Below are 16879 nucleotides of genomic sequence, written 5' to 3' on the forward strand. Positions count from 1 at the left end.
AGCCCCCACCTTCCAGGTCGTAAATCTTACTGATAAAAATCGCTCCAAAATCAAACAAAGGGAGTCCAAAACAGACTACAAATCCATGAAGCCTTGCTCACTAAAGGATCGAACTCTCACCTCCTATTGGATGAGGCACACAACAGAACGTCCCTCAAACATGACATCATCAGGAGTTGAAATACCTCTGAAATGTTTCGTGAGTGGCTTCCAGCGACTTTGTTCACCGAATATAGACGTAGCTCTTTGCTGCTCTCAGGTGCAACCTCGTGGCACAAGGAAGTAACGTCCGACTTGAAATTGTGGTCATACAATCTCCATCTCGCTGGACGAGTTGAAATTACTCTGTGTTCAACCGAACACTCTAACGGATCCGAAGGAGACCGCTGAGCAATTCGCATCTTCATCCGTTTGCCTACAGAAGTGAAGAGATTAAAGATTTCTCTTCCATCTTCAATCAAGTCGACATTCCTGAGTTCTCCACCAGCCCGCCGAGAATCAACAGCCGTGCCCACCGACAGAGCGAGGAAACAGCCTCCCATCATCACCCGAGCCTCAAGGAACTGGGTCAGAGTTAAAGGACGGAGCAAAAAAACATTCTACCTGTGTCCTCATGCGATTCAAGTAAGAGGTTTACATCTGGGCAGAGATAGAATATTATAGTGTGTTATTCTTGTGTTTCAAGGTTTTTGCTTGTACAGTTTATGGATCACCATGTCCGCTCATTATTAATACTCAGGGTATTAATTATCACAAATTTTTTTTGCTGTATCGTGGTCCAACCAAATTGGATTATTGTGCAATTTCGCCATCGCGGGTGAGACCGCAACTGAGTTCATCCATTAAAGAGTCAAATAATGCGGGACTGTTTACGAGCCGTCCACCGCGTCTCTGAGCGATGAACTAAACAGCTGCTTTCTCTCCCACGATCGCGAAATCAGCTTTAGGGCTGTCACTTCTCTCTCTCTCGTACTAATTACACACACACACACACATACACGCAGGCATGCGACCCCTCACAAACATTCTGGCACACATTTTGGCTCGTAGATAGCTTAAATGCTAACGCCCAGCTTTGTCCCTAAGCTATCGTACAAGCGGATATACGCGGTAACTGGTAGACACCATCTCCGCCCCCATTCGCGGTCATATTCCCTGGCCGGACGTCTCACGTGACATACTCTCCACGAGAGTCACGTCCGCTATTTTGTGCGCGTCCCTCCTTACACACACACTGTCACACACACACTGTCACACACACACACACCCTATGTGTTATAGAATTATTTTTATTTCCATATCTAATCATATCACTGTTTAGTTTGTAGTTGTATGTCGGAAGTTTATTGACTGCATTGTATTAATTATTAATTGATATTACTGCATAAATAAACTTTGTTTATATTACAAAGAGAGGTGTTTTGGTTTGTTTTGCATACACCTGTGTCATGCTGACGGGATGTCAGTGCTCGGATTCAAACCTTCATTCATTGTTTTTTTCCCGAAAATCGATATTCTTCGGATGTCGATTTTCCTAAGAAAACAATCTAATATTGAGACTGTTTTACTATTTGGTTATTAGTCCCTGATTTCAGGGTGTTGCCCCGTCAATGTTAATCCTTATTAATATTCTATTGATTTTTGATAATTGATAATTATCTTTGATGATTGAATTTGAATGATCAATAAGCTAGTGTTAATTTTAATTAATGTTTCATTGATGTTAACAATTAACGATTATCTTTGATAATTGTTGATTTAAAGGATTTAAAAAGCTAACATTGATTCTCATCAATGTTCTATTGATTTTAATAATGAATAATTATCTTTGATAATTATTAATTATTGCTAATAACCAAACTTGCTCCTAAACGTAGCACACTACATTTACTGGAGCCCCATATGAGGTTTTAATGAGTTAGATTCAATTGATTAATTTAAATATTAATTAATAACTACAGAAATAATTATTAATTATTTCTGATAGTAACACTGATCTAAACAACCTGTAAAGCCCTACAGAATCCACGTTTTGTCCCACTCTTTTTCCCATCCGATTTCCTGTTTCCACTCTTAATATTTATATTAAGAAAATTAAGTAAAAAATATTTATATAATATAAATAGTATTTGACACTATTTGCACGAGGGTGCAATTAGTATCTACCATTATTTGCACTAGGTTTGGGGTGCAAATAATATCTGCCACTATTTGCACTGGGGTGTAAATAGCATATACCATTATTTGCACCAGGGTGCAAATAGCATCTGGCTTTCATTTTTGGGTGAAATATCCCTTGGGCTCCATTCCTCAGGCTCAGTTGTAGTGTAGTAATAGTCAGCTTGCTGAAGATAATGGAATTCTGGTCAAATACATCCTATTGTTTCTGTGTTCAAATAGCTGCCCGAGCAGGGTGCTTTCTGAGTATTTTACGATAGCTGGTTCGCAAGATTCATTCACTAAAGAAACTGTACTCTCCTCCGCCATGTTGAATGTTTATGTCTCTTCTCAATTCGGAAACTCTGGTGTCAAGTAAGTGTTATTACTCCCTTTGTTGTGTCTCTTAGCTGTAATAAGCCTTAATGCTGAATCTGTTAGTTTAACTGTATTTCCCAGCTGTAGTGTAGTAGTAATCCGAGCTATCATGGAGGGAGAGACAACGGCAATGACCTCAAAGAAACCGCTCGCTGCCTGACAGTGCTGACTCATCCAACAAATGTCAACTCAACTGCCTCATAACACATAAATTGCTCTTTTGTCACCACCTGCTTGCTAAAATCTTTAATGTCACAGGGATAAATGAAAAGACAGATATCTGCACTACTCTTTTTTTTTTCTTTTCTCCCCAATTTTTGCATACCCAATTTCCAGTGCGCTCTAAGTCCTCATGGTGGTGTAGTGACTTGCCTCAATCTGGGTGGCGGAGGATGAATCTCAGTTGCCTCTGCATCTGAGACGGTCATTCCACACATAACGTGGCTTGTTGAGCGCATTACCGTGGAGACCTAGTGCATGTGGAGGCCCACACTATTCTCCGTGGCATCCACGCACAACTCACCATGCACCCCACTGAGAGCGAGAACCACATTATAGTGACCATGAGGAGGTTAACCAATGTGACTCTACCCACTCTAGCAACCGGGCCAATTGGTTGCTTAGGAAGCCTGACTGGGGTCACTCAGCATGCCCTGGATTCGAACTTGTGGCTCCAGGTGTGGAAGTCAGCGTCTTTACTTGCTGAGCTACCCAGGCCCCCCTGCATCTGTGCTACTCTTAGATTTTTGTTTAGAATGCCACAAACACGAGTGATAAAAACAGTAAAGCATCCAAGTGCTTATGGTCTGAGCTATCAGCACTCTTAGAACGCCTCTTGACATAGAGAAATAGCTGCCCAGTCTGCCCGAGAGCGTTCCAAAGATGGCCGCAGAGTGGACTGTCCTTTACAATTTGGTTGCTAGGGAACATCTCTGTTGACAATCAAACACTTGCGAAGCTAATGGGACCATCGCATTTTTTTCCCTTATTCGTAATACTCCAAGCATTGGGCAATGGAATGCCTTTATGGATGGAAATCTGAGATTTTAATGGGGGAGAAATATCTCTCATCCGACTTTAACACGGTATCAGCCTCAGTGCTGTTCCTAGCATTCTGGGGGCCCTTTGCAAAACAATATCAGACTGTATTTTCTTGTACTCTTCTAATTGGTGTGTAGAAGTTTGAGGTGGGGCATCAGAATGTGGTACAGGGCATTAATTTTGTTGCTCACTCTTTCTCTCATGTCTCTTGTCTACAGGAGTTGTGATGAGAAACTGCTCTGAGAATGGCTGGACAGAAACATTTCCCCCTTACGAGCTGGCCTGCGGCCATGCACTCAACGACAGCTTATATTTTCCCACTGATGCGGTAATATTAATAGTAATGTTTCATTTCTATTTTTATATTCTTTTGTAAAAATCAACAAACATTAAATATCTCATTGGGACAAAACAGATAAACTAATGACAGAAACGAGTAATAAAATACAGGGCACAAAGTAACTGCATAACAATAACTATGGCTTGTGTAAATCAAATGGGCAATTCCTCTCTCTTCTAGGCACTTGTCTCACACGAATATTTCTTTTATGTGAGGATTATGTATTCCGTTGGATACACCATCTCTCTTGTCTCACTCAGTATTGCTCTCACGGTGCTGTGTGTTTTCAGGTAACAGATCACCTGTGTGTGTGTGTGTTCACATGTGTGTTTAAGTCGCATATCGAGTGTAATAAAACTGAGCAAAAAACAAAACAAACAAAAAACACAGAAAAGACAGATTAAAATGACGAAAGCAACAAATAGCATTATTATACATATACAAACTTCCATATAAACATAATATAAAAAATACAGTTCATACTACACCTTTGACTCAATTCCATTAATTAATTTTACAGGGGGTAAATGGTATAGACACATGCCTTGAAGTTAATAAAAAATATGTTAAACGTTTCCATCATTATTGCCCAAAAGAACAGATACGGTTAATTTAACACATGATAGCCTTGTGTGAAAAGGGCATGTCACAAAATCTATAGCAGGACCTGTTGTCACATATTTGGGATTGTCTTTCTGGGAACCTGCTGTTCATTGCCACTGATTTGAGAAGAATACCCTTTTTTGAAATAAAAATATTGAAGCAAAAAAGCCTTTTTCCACAACAAATCTGTATTTAGAGTATTTTTAGGTTATAATATGAATTATAAACTATTTCAGCAATATGTAGACAGTGAAATAATTAATAAAAACAACAAAAATGGAAAAGGTAGCATGCAAAAATATTAAACCATTGTTTAGGACAATAGAAATTGTAAATTATAAAACTTATAAAGTTACAATATATAAAACAGATATGACAACCTGCCTCGACCTTTCATTTATGTAAAATAAATTTTCTGATAAATTTGACTTTCATTATATAGTTGACTCTTGCCTGAATGTATGTGTGGTTTTATTGTTTTCACTTGTTACAAAAATATGTCGATATAAAAAAAATTATTTGAAGGATATAATTCCCAAAAAATATTTTAATTAAAGACAGTTTTGAAGTGTTTGAAACCAGCGTACAAAACTACTGCTGAAGAAAATAAGCATTTATTTGGCTTAAAACTTTAGTTACTGAGAAATAGCCCTTGTGACAACTTTCCTGTGTGAGACACTATTCCTGGGCTCTCCTATAGAGTGTTAGATTAAAGTTGAAACATGACCCAACATACACTGAAACATACGTTCATTTTTCACTGAATTCTTATTTAGTACCCAGCCCTACCAAAATGTCAGAAAATTCAGCCTCAAAGTCAGAAACCTCTCCAGTGCTTATTCTGTTAGTGATAACAAGCGCAAATCATCTGAAAAGAACTTAAAATTAAAACATTGCTTTGAGTTTGTGTATAAATGTTGTAAAAGTTACATACCACTTAGCCTAAACCATAGTTTTGTTGTACTCGTGACATCAGCCAAAGAATTCTGCAATTTCTATTCCAAGTTTCATGTTGCAGTTAGTTTGTACAGGCTGGCTTGGTGATGATACAGATGTTTACAGTTTTGACATTCACTAGAAAAATTCCACATACCAAATTGAATCGAGCACATTTTTATTGACATATGTAGTATGTTGTATTGGTTATATGCTGTAGGCCTCATCCTCACTCTCTATATATCTCTCTGTTTCAACTCCAGGAAGCTCCACTGCACTCGTAATTTTATCCACATGCAGCTTTTTTTGTCCTTCATTCTAAGAGCCATCTTCATCTTCATTAGAGATGCTGCACTGCATTACTCACAGGAGTACTACCACTGCAACTCTCATCCGGTAAACATGCTCACTCTTGCACTCTTACACACAATAAAAAAATGTACACAGGGCTGTTTTCTGGCATAGTCGATCTAGCCCACCTAGGGCGCCACCAGCTGGGGGGGGGTTAAATCGTGAGCTGCTCCCAAACCAGGGTCGAAAAAAATTGTGAGAAATGGCACTGCATGCCAATAGACACACATATCTGCACTATATTGTACACACTGGCCATCAAAAATATTTGAACAACTAAGTCACTCTTTAACATATCATATAAAGTATCATATAATGTGGCATTTGCTATCAAATGATGCTAGACCTTTTCTCAGAACTTCCTTTACTGAGCCATTTTTGCAATTGCTTTTAACAAACTTGTATCAATGAGCTTTTTTACATTCACAACAATATACGGATAACTACCAAAAATCAGACAATGCAAGAAAACAATGTTTATGTGTAATTTGAAATAATCAGATTATTCTTTGCTTTTGATTCAAAACATAAACAGTCATGTGCACAACACTTGTGCACATTGGATAAGCCAGTAAGAATGCCGGTAAAGGTGTTTACATGTGACGCAAAATCGGGGTAATGGGCAAAATTCAATGTGAGCTGAACGGTTTATTCTTAAGCAGTTTAGGACTTTACCACAACTGTAATGTTGTGGAGGGATGATTTGAGAGCACAGGATCTAAATGCAACATTTAATTAAAGAAATGCAAAACAAACACTAGAGACATGGGAAAACAACAAACAGAACATCTGTGAAGGACAAGAACTGACAAAGTACACAGGGGAAAACAGGGATTAAATACACAAGAAACTAATGAGAAAACAAGGAACACCTAGAATTAATAAACACAAGAACCAATGAACAAATACAAGTAAAAGAACTACAAAACCCATAAGCAAACAAAAGACAAGAAGTTAACAATAAACATATATAGCAACCCCTAGTGGTCGCCAGGGTAACCCTTACAGGATGGCCAGGAGATCAGGTTGGACCAGGCGGATGGCCAGGAGACCAAGTGGAACCAGGTGGACGGCAAAGAGACCAGGGTGGACCAGGCGGATGGCCAAGAGACCAGGGTAGACCAGGCGAGGCAGCAGGTGACCACTGGGAACTGGGAAAGGTACTAGGGGACTCAGAGAGCAAGGCACTAGGGGACTCAAAAGTCAGGGCACTTGGTGACTCAGGGTGCAAGGTACTAGGGGACTCAGAGGGCAAGGCACTTGGGGACTCAGAGAGCACAGCATTAGAGGACTCAAAAGTCAAGGCACTATGGGGTTCAAAAGTCAAAGCACTAGGATACTCAGAGAGCAAGGAACTAGGGGACTCAGAGAGCAAGGAAGTAGGGGACTCAGAGAGCAAGTCACTGGGGGACTCAGAGAGCAAGGCACTAGGGGACTCAAAAGTCAAGGCATTAGGGGACTCAGAGAGTACGGCACTTGGAGACTCTGGGGATGCAGCGGTCAAGGCAGATGGGGATGCAGTGGTTAAAGCAGCCAGGGATTATGCTCACATAAAGGGCATACACTCTCCAGAATGATTTTGATGTACTCCCTCCATGTGAGATCTCCTATCTCTGGCCAATCTGTATTGCCATAATAATTGAGACCTATCCAGAAAATGGATGTGATGTGGGAGTCTTCCCAGTTAGAGTGGCTCACAATGGCGTAGAATCGCGCAGAATATTCCCAGAACGGGAGTCCTGCCCGACATTAGTGATGGGCACTTTCAAAACACTGCTCTATGAAGCTTGGAAACCTTTACGAATCATTTGTTTCAAACCAATGCTTCAGAGCACGTATCAAACTGGCCAAGTCATGTGATTTTAGCAAACAAGGCTTCGTTACGTCATACTGTTTCGAAACAGTATCGAAACGTTTAGAAATGTTTCGTGGTTATGCTAGGGGGCGTTGCTCCCACAGTGAAACTCTGAATAAATGTTAAATGAAGGCTGTAACCGATCTCGAGTCAGTTCAGCAATATCTAAGGTCTATAAAATCAGACAGATTCAAACAAGAGTTGCTGATTTTAATTTAGTCATTTTAATTTCCCTGTCTACCTTCTACCATCAAAAATATGAATGTTGTGTTTATGAGAAATAAATTTGAGAGAAATATAGATATTTTTTATATTTAAAGAGATTTATTTGTTTTAAAAAAGGTGAATCTGGAATTTCGACTATTGTATATGATAACGCACCTTCACTTTCTTTTTTTATTTTGTACACCCAGTTTCTTTGTGCCAGAATTGCTGCATAGTGTAGTGGTTAACACACTAGCTAAATAACCTATAGCCTATAGCAGTAGGATGTGTAAGTTCAAGTCCCCTCCCTCAAGTCTTATTTATTATAAAGCCCTTTAAAACTACACTGTAGACCAAAGTGCTGAACATTAGAGGTAAAAGAATAAACATAATGCAAACATTAAAATCACATCACAATCAAATAAAAAACAATATAAATTACATAAACAAATTAAACAATATAATATCACAACACACAGTGACCATGAAGTGTTGAAACCTAGAGAAAACAGATAGGTTTTTAAACAAGCTTTAAAAGTGGAGATAGTAGAGGGGGATCTAATATCGAGCGGAAGACCATTCTACAGCCTCAGACTAGCAACAGAAAAGGCACGATCGCCTTTAAGCTTTAAGTGCGACCGAGGGATCATAAGAAGTTGGTTAGCTGATCTTAGCGATCTGCATGAGTAATGAAGATTAACAAGATCCGTAACATAACCAGGAGCCATTCCATGAACTGCTTTAAAAATATATAGCAGGACCTTATATTGAATCCTGTATTGAACCAGTAACCAATGTAGAGAAGCCAAAACAGGTGAAATTTGGTCCCTCTTCATGGTATTTGTTAGTTGTCTGGTCACCGCATTCGGGACTAACTTGAATTGTGAGGTCCAGGCAGGAGGAAATAAAAGCATGTATCACCTTCTACAGGTCATTAACTGAAAACATCAGTTTAATTTTGGCAATGGCTCTAAGTTGATAAAAGCAGCTTTTCACAACAGCCTTTATCTGCTTGTCAAATTTAAAGGCTGAATCAAAAACTACACCCAAATTCTTTACTTGCATATGTAAATTAGCAGCCCATGGACCTAAGCCATTTATTATATACCCACTACCTTCACTAAATCAAAAATGATGATCTCTGTTTTCTTGTCATTTAACAGGAGACGGTTTTGTGCCATCCAACTTTTAACCGAGCTTCCAGACATAACAAAAGTGATTTAAAAGTACTATTGTCTCCAGGTTTCAAAGGGAGGTAAATCTGTGTTTCATTAGCATAAAAATAGTTAGCATAAAAACAAAGGCCTCAGGTAAACAATAATGTCTTTCACACCCGATAGAGAAACTGATCTAAGATCTCATCACTTATAGTAGCCACCAGAGGATCATGAATTGAAGGAGAAACACTTGACCTAATTCCACTGATTTTATCAACAAAAAAATTCCAAAACAGTTCACAGGTATCCTTGGAGGGATTTAGGCATGCTGTAGTTGAATTAAGTAGTTTGTTAATGGTATTAAACAAAACTCTAGGAGAGTTAGAGTGAAGGGAGATAATATTAGAAACATAATTAGCTCTTGCATCTTTCACTGCTCTTTGATACTTAGACAGATCTTCCCTCAAAACTTGAAGAGAGACATGCAGCTTATCTTTCTTCTACTTCCGTTCTGCCTTACAGCACTCCTGTCTGAGAGCACGATTTAACCATGGTTGGGTTTTAACTTTAAGTCTCCTAACTTTGTACGGAGCAACAGAGTCATGAATATCAGAACAAACAGAGTTAAACACAGTAACTAACTCCTCTGGACCTACTGAGGAAGGAGGAGACTCAAAAGCTGTAAAAGAGAAGGCTATAAAAGCAAAGTCTAGAGCTTTGGATGAAGTGATTAAGCGAGAGCCAGAAGAAGAAGGCTGAAAACTAGGAGGTCCACATGAAACAGTAACATTAAATATCACATGCATGTGATCTGACAAACAGAAGTTTCTAATATCTACATCACAGATTGGAAGACCTAATGATAAAACAAGATCAAATGTGTGATCTTTCTCATGGGTGGGGCTGGAAACAAACTGAGAAAATTTAATCCAAAAACTCAGCAAAGAGCTTTGCAGGGCTACAAACATGAATGTTAAAATCCCCAAGAATTAAAATGTTGTCTGAAATAGGCAAAATATATGACAAAATTCAGAAAACTTCTTAATAAAATCTTTGTCTTACTTGGGAGGTCTGTATACAACCACACACAGCACAGACTTCTGTAAATCAATCATCATTAATTGGGCTTCAGAAATCTGATAGGTAACAGTCTGCAAAAGGCAGCACTTAAACCGATGTTTAAAAACTGTTGCTAGCCCAGCACCCTGACCAGCAGTCTTAGGAGTGCTAAAAAAGTCACATTCAGTTGGAGAAAGTTCATCAAGGAGACTAAATTCACCAGAAGTCCAACTTATGGGATAAAAAGAAGTAATTTAAAATAAAAGTTTTGTTCAAAAGAGACCGTGCATTAACCAATGCCATCTTTACTGAACTGTAAGCCAGAGAATCACCATAAGCTCCTACCCTTTTAAGGTAGTGTAGTATGTTTGGATTCACACCTCTTGTGCGATCCTGTGTTTTTACAACGATGATTCATGGTGTCAGAGTCCACAGGGCTGGGAAAACAGGCAGAAGACACAAGCGTCTCTGAGACCAGGTCCTCGTAACGCCATCCTCAACAAGGCTCCAGTGCATGAACGGTGAAGCATCCAGGTTTCTCCTCATTCTCATGGAGACACCAGCTCTTCTGCCACGTTTCCGACTGTGCTTTTCCTAGCAGAACACACATCCATTAGAGTGCACTTTCACCAGAACCGGCAGGATAAGATGAGGGTAAAAGAAACACTTTCTGCTGCTGGAAAGCTCCGTAACGAACAATTGAATGTGAAGTAGAGTTTGGCGATCGTAAACCCAATGTCACTGGCTAGTGTGAGTATAAATACATAAAAACAAAGCAAAATTAACAAAACAAACATGGAGGTGAGCGACGGCGGCCACCACACAGTACGGAGCCATATTTCGCCTGTCATTGTTCCCTGGCAGAGTTACCATAAGTCAACATTTCGTTTTCTAATGTTTATTGCACAATCTGTCAAAGCATTGTCAGGATCCCGACTTTTGAGTTGAGTTTTTATTGTGTCTGGATCCTTTCACCTGCTTTTCTGTGTTGTCTCAGTCTTGTGTTTCTTGTGTCAGGATCCTGCCACTTTGATTGGACTGGTTTGTAGTTTTGTGCCTGGATCCTGACACTAGTGTTGTGAGTGCACATGGCTTTGTGTTTTCTCATTGCCATGTGCACTCGTGTCTTGAGTGTAACTCTGCCCCCTCATTTGCCTCATTATCTGTTTATCAGTTTCACCTGCATTTTCTCGTAACCCTCCTTATTTCTTTCCCTTTATATTCCCCTTGTGATTTCCTTGGTGGCCTTGACGAACTGATGGATTGGGAGGAGCTGGGAGGAATCTTCTACTGGCCCTATTGGGACATTGTAGACCACATTTGTCCCCTCAATGAGATGGAGATATTGTTGAGGAGTCAGAGAGGGGGTCCCAACTCTACTGACTCCATATCCGAGGTCCTTGTTGTCCCTGGGGATCCTGGTTCAGGCAGCCAATCCATCGGTGAGGAGGAGGAGGAGACGACTTTCACCATCTCCACTTCCTGCCGAATCATCTGCCAAGGAGGCAGCCGAGCCCGCTGCTGACCACCAGGAGGTGGCCGAGCCTGCTGCTGACCTCCAGGGGGTGGCCGAGCCTGCTGTTGACCATCAGGAGACTGTTGACCTCCAGGGGGCAGCTGAGCCTGCTGATGATGGTAAAGACAATGCTGACTATCAGGAGGCGGCCAAAGCCACAGCTGACCACCAGGAAGTGGTCAAGCTGGTGTTTGACTCTGTCCTGTTCTCAGCGTCCGTTGCCACGTCTGACACTGTCCCGAGGCTGCCTGACCTGGTCCCTGTCCCGAGGCTGCCTGACCTGGAACCTATCATGAGGCTGCCTGACCTGGTCCCTGTCTCGAGGCTGCCTGACCTTGTCCCTGTCCCGAGGCTGCCTGATCTGGTCCTTGTCCTGAGGCTGCCTGACCTGATCCCTGTCTTGAGGCTGCCTGACCTTGTCCCTGTCCTGAGGCTGCCTGACCTCGTCCATGTTCCGTTCCTGAAGAATCTTCTTCGGCCACTGGACCCCGCCCCCTTCCTGGATCCTCCGCCTTGGCCTCCGGACCCTGCCCCCTTCCTGAAGACTCCTCCCAGGACCCTGGACCCCACACCCTTCCTGGATCCTCCTCCTTGACCCCTGGACCCTGCCCCCTTCCTGAAGACTCCTCCCAGGACCCTGGACCCCACACCCTTCCTGGATCCTCCTCCTTGACCCCTGGACCCTGCCCCCTTCCTGAAGCCTCCTCCCAGGCTGTCAGATCCTGCACCCTTCTTGAAGTCTCCTCCTTGGTTGAGTGAAACCCCACCCCCTCGTTTCCTCATTATCTTTTAATCAATTTCACCGGCCTGTCCTCATTACCCTCCTTATTTCCTTCCCTTTATATCCCCCTTGTGTTTTCTTCTCTGTGTCGCATCGTTGTCGTTTTCTCTGCTTCCTGTCGGTTTAGTACTGTTTTCTGGTCTCTTTGCCAGATTATGGCCCAGTACTCCTTGTTTGGTTTTTCCCTTGTATAGTTATTTAGTTTAGTTTGTTTGTGTTTGATGTTTTGCCCTACCACAGGTTGTTTGTTTTTTCCAGCCCTGTTGGCTGTAGTCTGGGCTTCTGTTTTTTTCTCTGTGCCCAGTTTTGTGTTGTTGTTGTTTTTTGTTTTTTTAATCAAGTATTTTTATTAACGTGAAATCTCCAAATGGTTTCTTCTGTAGCCAAAACCTGACAGGTATAAATATTTGTAAAAAATGTAATACAAAACAAAGTGTTGTTTTAAAATTTTGTATATATATTAGTGTTTGATTTAAGCAATATCACACAAGCAAGAGTGCGATATGGCCCTACATCAGCACTGCTGTGATTCGGCCGCAGCGGCCTCGTGCCATAGGTAATCACAGCAGTGCTGATTTAGGGCCAAATAGCATGATTGCAAGTGTGATATTGCTTATATACAACAGTTCAATGTACAAGCAAATAAAAAAAAAAAAGGAAATACGGTCACAAAAAACGCATTTGTGCATGGAACTACTTTCTTACGCGACGGATCAGAATCTGCTGTTGCTAGTTCAAACCAAATGATGCGTCCAAGCCTCTCAAAAACATCACTTCAGAACTACTAGTATCACAGCTTGGGCTGTTTCTAACATGTTATTGGAGAAACAAGGATGTGTGTGTGTGTTTGTGAGTGAGAGAGAGAGATATGGAGTGTGTGCGATCACCTGTTGATGATGCTGTAGTCTGTTAGTCAGCTTTCTGAAGATGTAATTTTGGTGAAATGCATCCTTTTTTCTCAGTGGAAAAATAGCCATCCCAGTGGGGGTATTCCTCTCTATTTCACTGTAGCCAGTGCGCATGAGTCATTCACTATAGAAACTGCAATCTCCTGAAAAGTACGGTAAGAGGTAAGTTTGTGTAATTAATCAGTCTGTTGTGTCTCTTAGCTATGATGAGCCGTAATGCTGAAGTTGTTAGTTTAAAGCTATTTCCTAGCTTTAGTAGTAATATGAGCGATCACGGAGTGCTGTTGAATATTAACACTGAGTGATGCTGACTCACTTCACCAACTGGCTCATATTACACATTAAAATGGTCTTTTGCCTCCACCTGCTGGCTAAAATATGTAACGTCACAAAATTAAATGTAAAGAGACAGGTGGCACTTAACACATTTGCACTGCTCTTACACTTAAGTTTAGAATGGCACAAACACAAGCAGAGTGATATACACAGTGAAGCGGCCGAGTGCTGATGGTGCGAGACCATCAGTACTCATGGAACATCTCTAGTCAGTCAGATTTGAGGACCGGAACCAACTGTTGTGTGTATGTATGTATATATATATATATATATATATAAAAAATTTTTATAACAGTAATTATAAGAAGGACAACTTACATGAAGGTATACATATTTTCCAGATATTTTATTTCAGGATATTGTAGACAACCATGAAAAATATATGACAAAAACAGGACAGTAAATAATTTCCAGTGTATTAAGTCATTGCAGCTGCTTTTGACTCTAGTCTTCCCACTGCATTTACACACCAGTGACCAGCAGATGTCCTCAGCATGCTGCGTTTCGGGCACTTGAATCATTTAATAATTTTCCGAAGCAATTGGTTAAGTTGACTCGAAGTTTCAGAAAGCTTAGTTTCTGCCATCACTACCAGACACAGCTTGCCCAATTCAGCTGCTAGATCCATATTTTCAGTCAGTTCTTCCGTAATGTTGTGGAGAGATGATTCGAGAGCACAGGATCTAAACACAGCTTATAATAAAACAAAAATATATTAAAAAAAAGCTAAACAAACACTAGATACACAAGAAAACAACAAACATTACATCCATGAAGTACAAAAACTGACAAATAACACTGGGGAACACAGGGATTAAATACACAAGGATCTAATGAGAAAACAAGGAACACCTGGAACTAATAACCACAAGATTCAATGAACAAAGACAAGGAAAAGAACTTCAAAACCCACAAGCAAACGAAAGACAAGAAGTGAACAATAAACAAATACAGCAACATCTAGTGGTCACCAGGGTAATCCTTACACTGACAAAGGAAAAACACTTAAGGCATTTATATGACCACACGTTTCCAGCTTACTAAGCATAATAGGTGTAAGATCATACATGTAAACACTAAGGATATGCACTTAATTTTTAGATTTGTAATTTTCAGATTACCGCAAGGGGTTCACAAATGTCTCTGCGGTTATTTGTTGGGAGTCGGGACTCAGGAATAAAGAATGTTTATTGTAATAGATTTGCATCAAACACTACTCAAAATTGCAGGGAACATAGTGCACCTTGAGCTATGATCTTAAATAGCACAATACATAGTTCTTCAAATGATAAAATTACTAAAATTAAAGTCAAACTAAAATAATCAAACTGCTCTGCCTGCAAAATAGTATTCTTATACCTGATATTTGTTCTGCCTGGGCAGATTCACATTTCCATGAGGCAGCGAACGCTAGTATTGTCACATGGAGTTACACGGCTGCGGTTTATCAGCCTATTTGGGATGCTTTTATTTTTAAATGGTTTAGCATTAATCTTGTGTAATTATTGACTGCACACCAGAGCAAAAGGGAAAAACATTGGCTCACCATTTATCAAGCACTGAAACTTTTCTGGGTGAAAACCATTCTGGAATCATGTGTAACGGTGTATCAGTCACATGAAGTCCTCTTTGCAACCTTAACTTTTTTCAGAGTGTTTAACCTTTGTGACACCTGCACTAAAAAAGCTAAATGTTTCACATTGAATGGTGTAACAGAAAGCAGTGCCTAGAAATGCATTAAAAAAAAAATTACGTTCTTTGTAAGTTAACACTATATCTAAAAAGTGCGGTGGTCCTGTGCAAGGTGCTGAAAAAACAAAACTATGAGATGCAGCGCAACTGTTAAAGACACCAGTGTGTGCTGAGATATAAAAACAATTGAAAAACTGTGCAGACGCACACAAAAGCACTTGAGAACAGTCCTTAACTTGCCCTAGACTTGAAAAACTGACCCACATCTGGCCCGAAAACCAATGGTTCATCAGGTCCTGTCGGGTTTGAAGACCTCGATTACACATATATACTGAATAGTGATTTTAGTATTCGAATACAGGCGCATTGAACGTTTAACCAAATAACGACTAGCCGTGCAAATCTCTAGGAAACACGCTCAAAAGCATGACTTGGATTTTTTGGATAAGCTCACTTTAGTTATCTGCATATTGGTGTGCATGTAAAGGTACTCAATGTGATTTTTAATGCACATACAGTATGAAGTCAGTTCCCCTCAAGTTCACACAGGTGTCCTAGCAGAGTAACCACAGGTGGAATTAATTACATTAAAGGAATAGTTCACCCCAAAATGAAAATTTTTGTCTTGCTTCAGTAGAACACAAATGCAGATTTTAATGCAAGTACTGTTTGAAATGGCAGAACTCTCGCGTGACGTTCGTTCTTCTGTTGTAAATAACTCGCCAACGCACTTACGTCACCCTACAGCTACAGTACGTGATGCGTCAACTGCTGGCAGGAAGCACTTTTTAAAAGTTAATAACATTTTAATTCATAAAATGTTTTATTGATAATGATTTATATTTTACTCAAACTTATCGATTTGCTTCAGAAGACATTCATTGATTGACTGGAGGCATGGATTACTTTTATGCTGCCTAAATGTGACTTTTGGACCTTCAAAGTGCTGGCACCCATTTACTTGCATTATAAAGACCTGACAGAGCTCTATCTTCTTCTAAAAATCTGTATTTGTGTTCTGCTGAAGAAAGACAGTCATACACATCTGGGATGGCATCAGAGTTAGTGAATAATGAGAGATTTTTCATTTTTGGGTGAACTATTCCTTTAACAATGAGCATGATAACCAGAAAGTGTCAAAATAATTTCATTTATATTTGTTTTGTAACTTAAAACTTAACAAACATCTTTTTGTTTTGCTTGAAAAGTGTGCTTGTGCTATCTTTCTTTAAGACAAATGCCACTTGGTTTACATACTGTATTTTGTTGTCTAATGCAATGATGTTCATACATTTCTAAGTGTTGAAATACTTATTGGAGCCACTGTACATTATAAACACACAGATAAACTCTTTGAACTGATGTGTTTCTGGTGTTTTTCTCAGCCTGGCTGCAAAGTGGCATTGTTCCTGTCTAATTACTGCATCCTGGCAAATTACAGCTGGCTGCTGGTGGAGGGTCATTATCTCCATAGCCTCATTAACCTCTCACTGCATTCACAGAAGAAACGCCTGCACTGGTACATCCTGCTCGGCTGGGGTAGGTTCCTCTCTCTCTACTGGACA

The 16879-nt window shown here is 40.2% G+C and overlaps 1 protein-coding gene across 1 annotated transcript in view; it reads left to right on the forward strand.

Moving 5' to 3' along the window:
- Nucleotides 1-16879, forward strand: part of LOC127447731 (vasoactive intestinal polypeptide receptor) — a 49125-nt gene that overhangs the window by 20324 nt on the left and 11922 nt on the right. The window contains exons 3-6 of the mRNA XM_051709769.1: nt 3795-3904; nt 4097-4206; nt 5719-5851; nt 16700-16853. Coding sequence (XP_051565729.1) covers nt 3795-3904; nt 4097-4206; nt 5719-5851; nt 16700-16853 — 507 coding nt within the window. The remainder of the gene's footprint in view (nt 1-3794; nt 3905-4096; nt 4207-5718; nt 5852-16699; nt 16854-16879) is intronic.

The sequence above is a fragment of the Myxocyprinus asiaticus genome, chromosome 11 (assembly GCF_019703515.2).
Source record: "Myxocyprinus asiaticus isolate MX2 ecotype Aquarium Trade chromosome 11, UBuf_Myxa_2, whole genome shotgun sequence".
Taxonomy (NCBI): Eukaryota; Metazoa; Chordata; class Actinopteri; order Cypriniformes; family Catostomidae; genus Myxocyprinus; species Myxocyprinus asiaticus.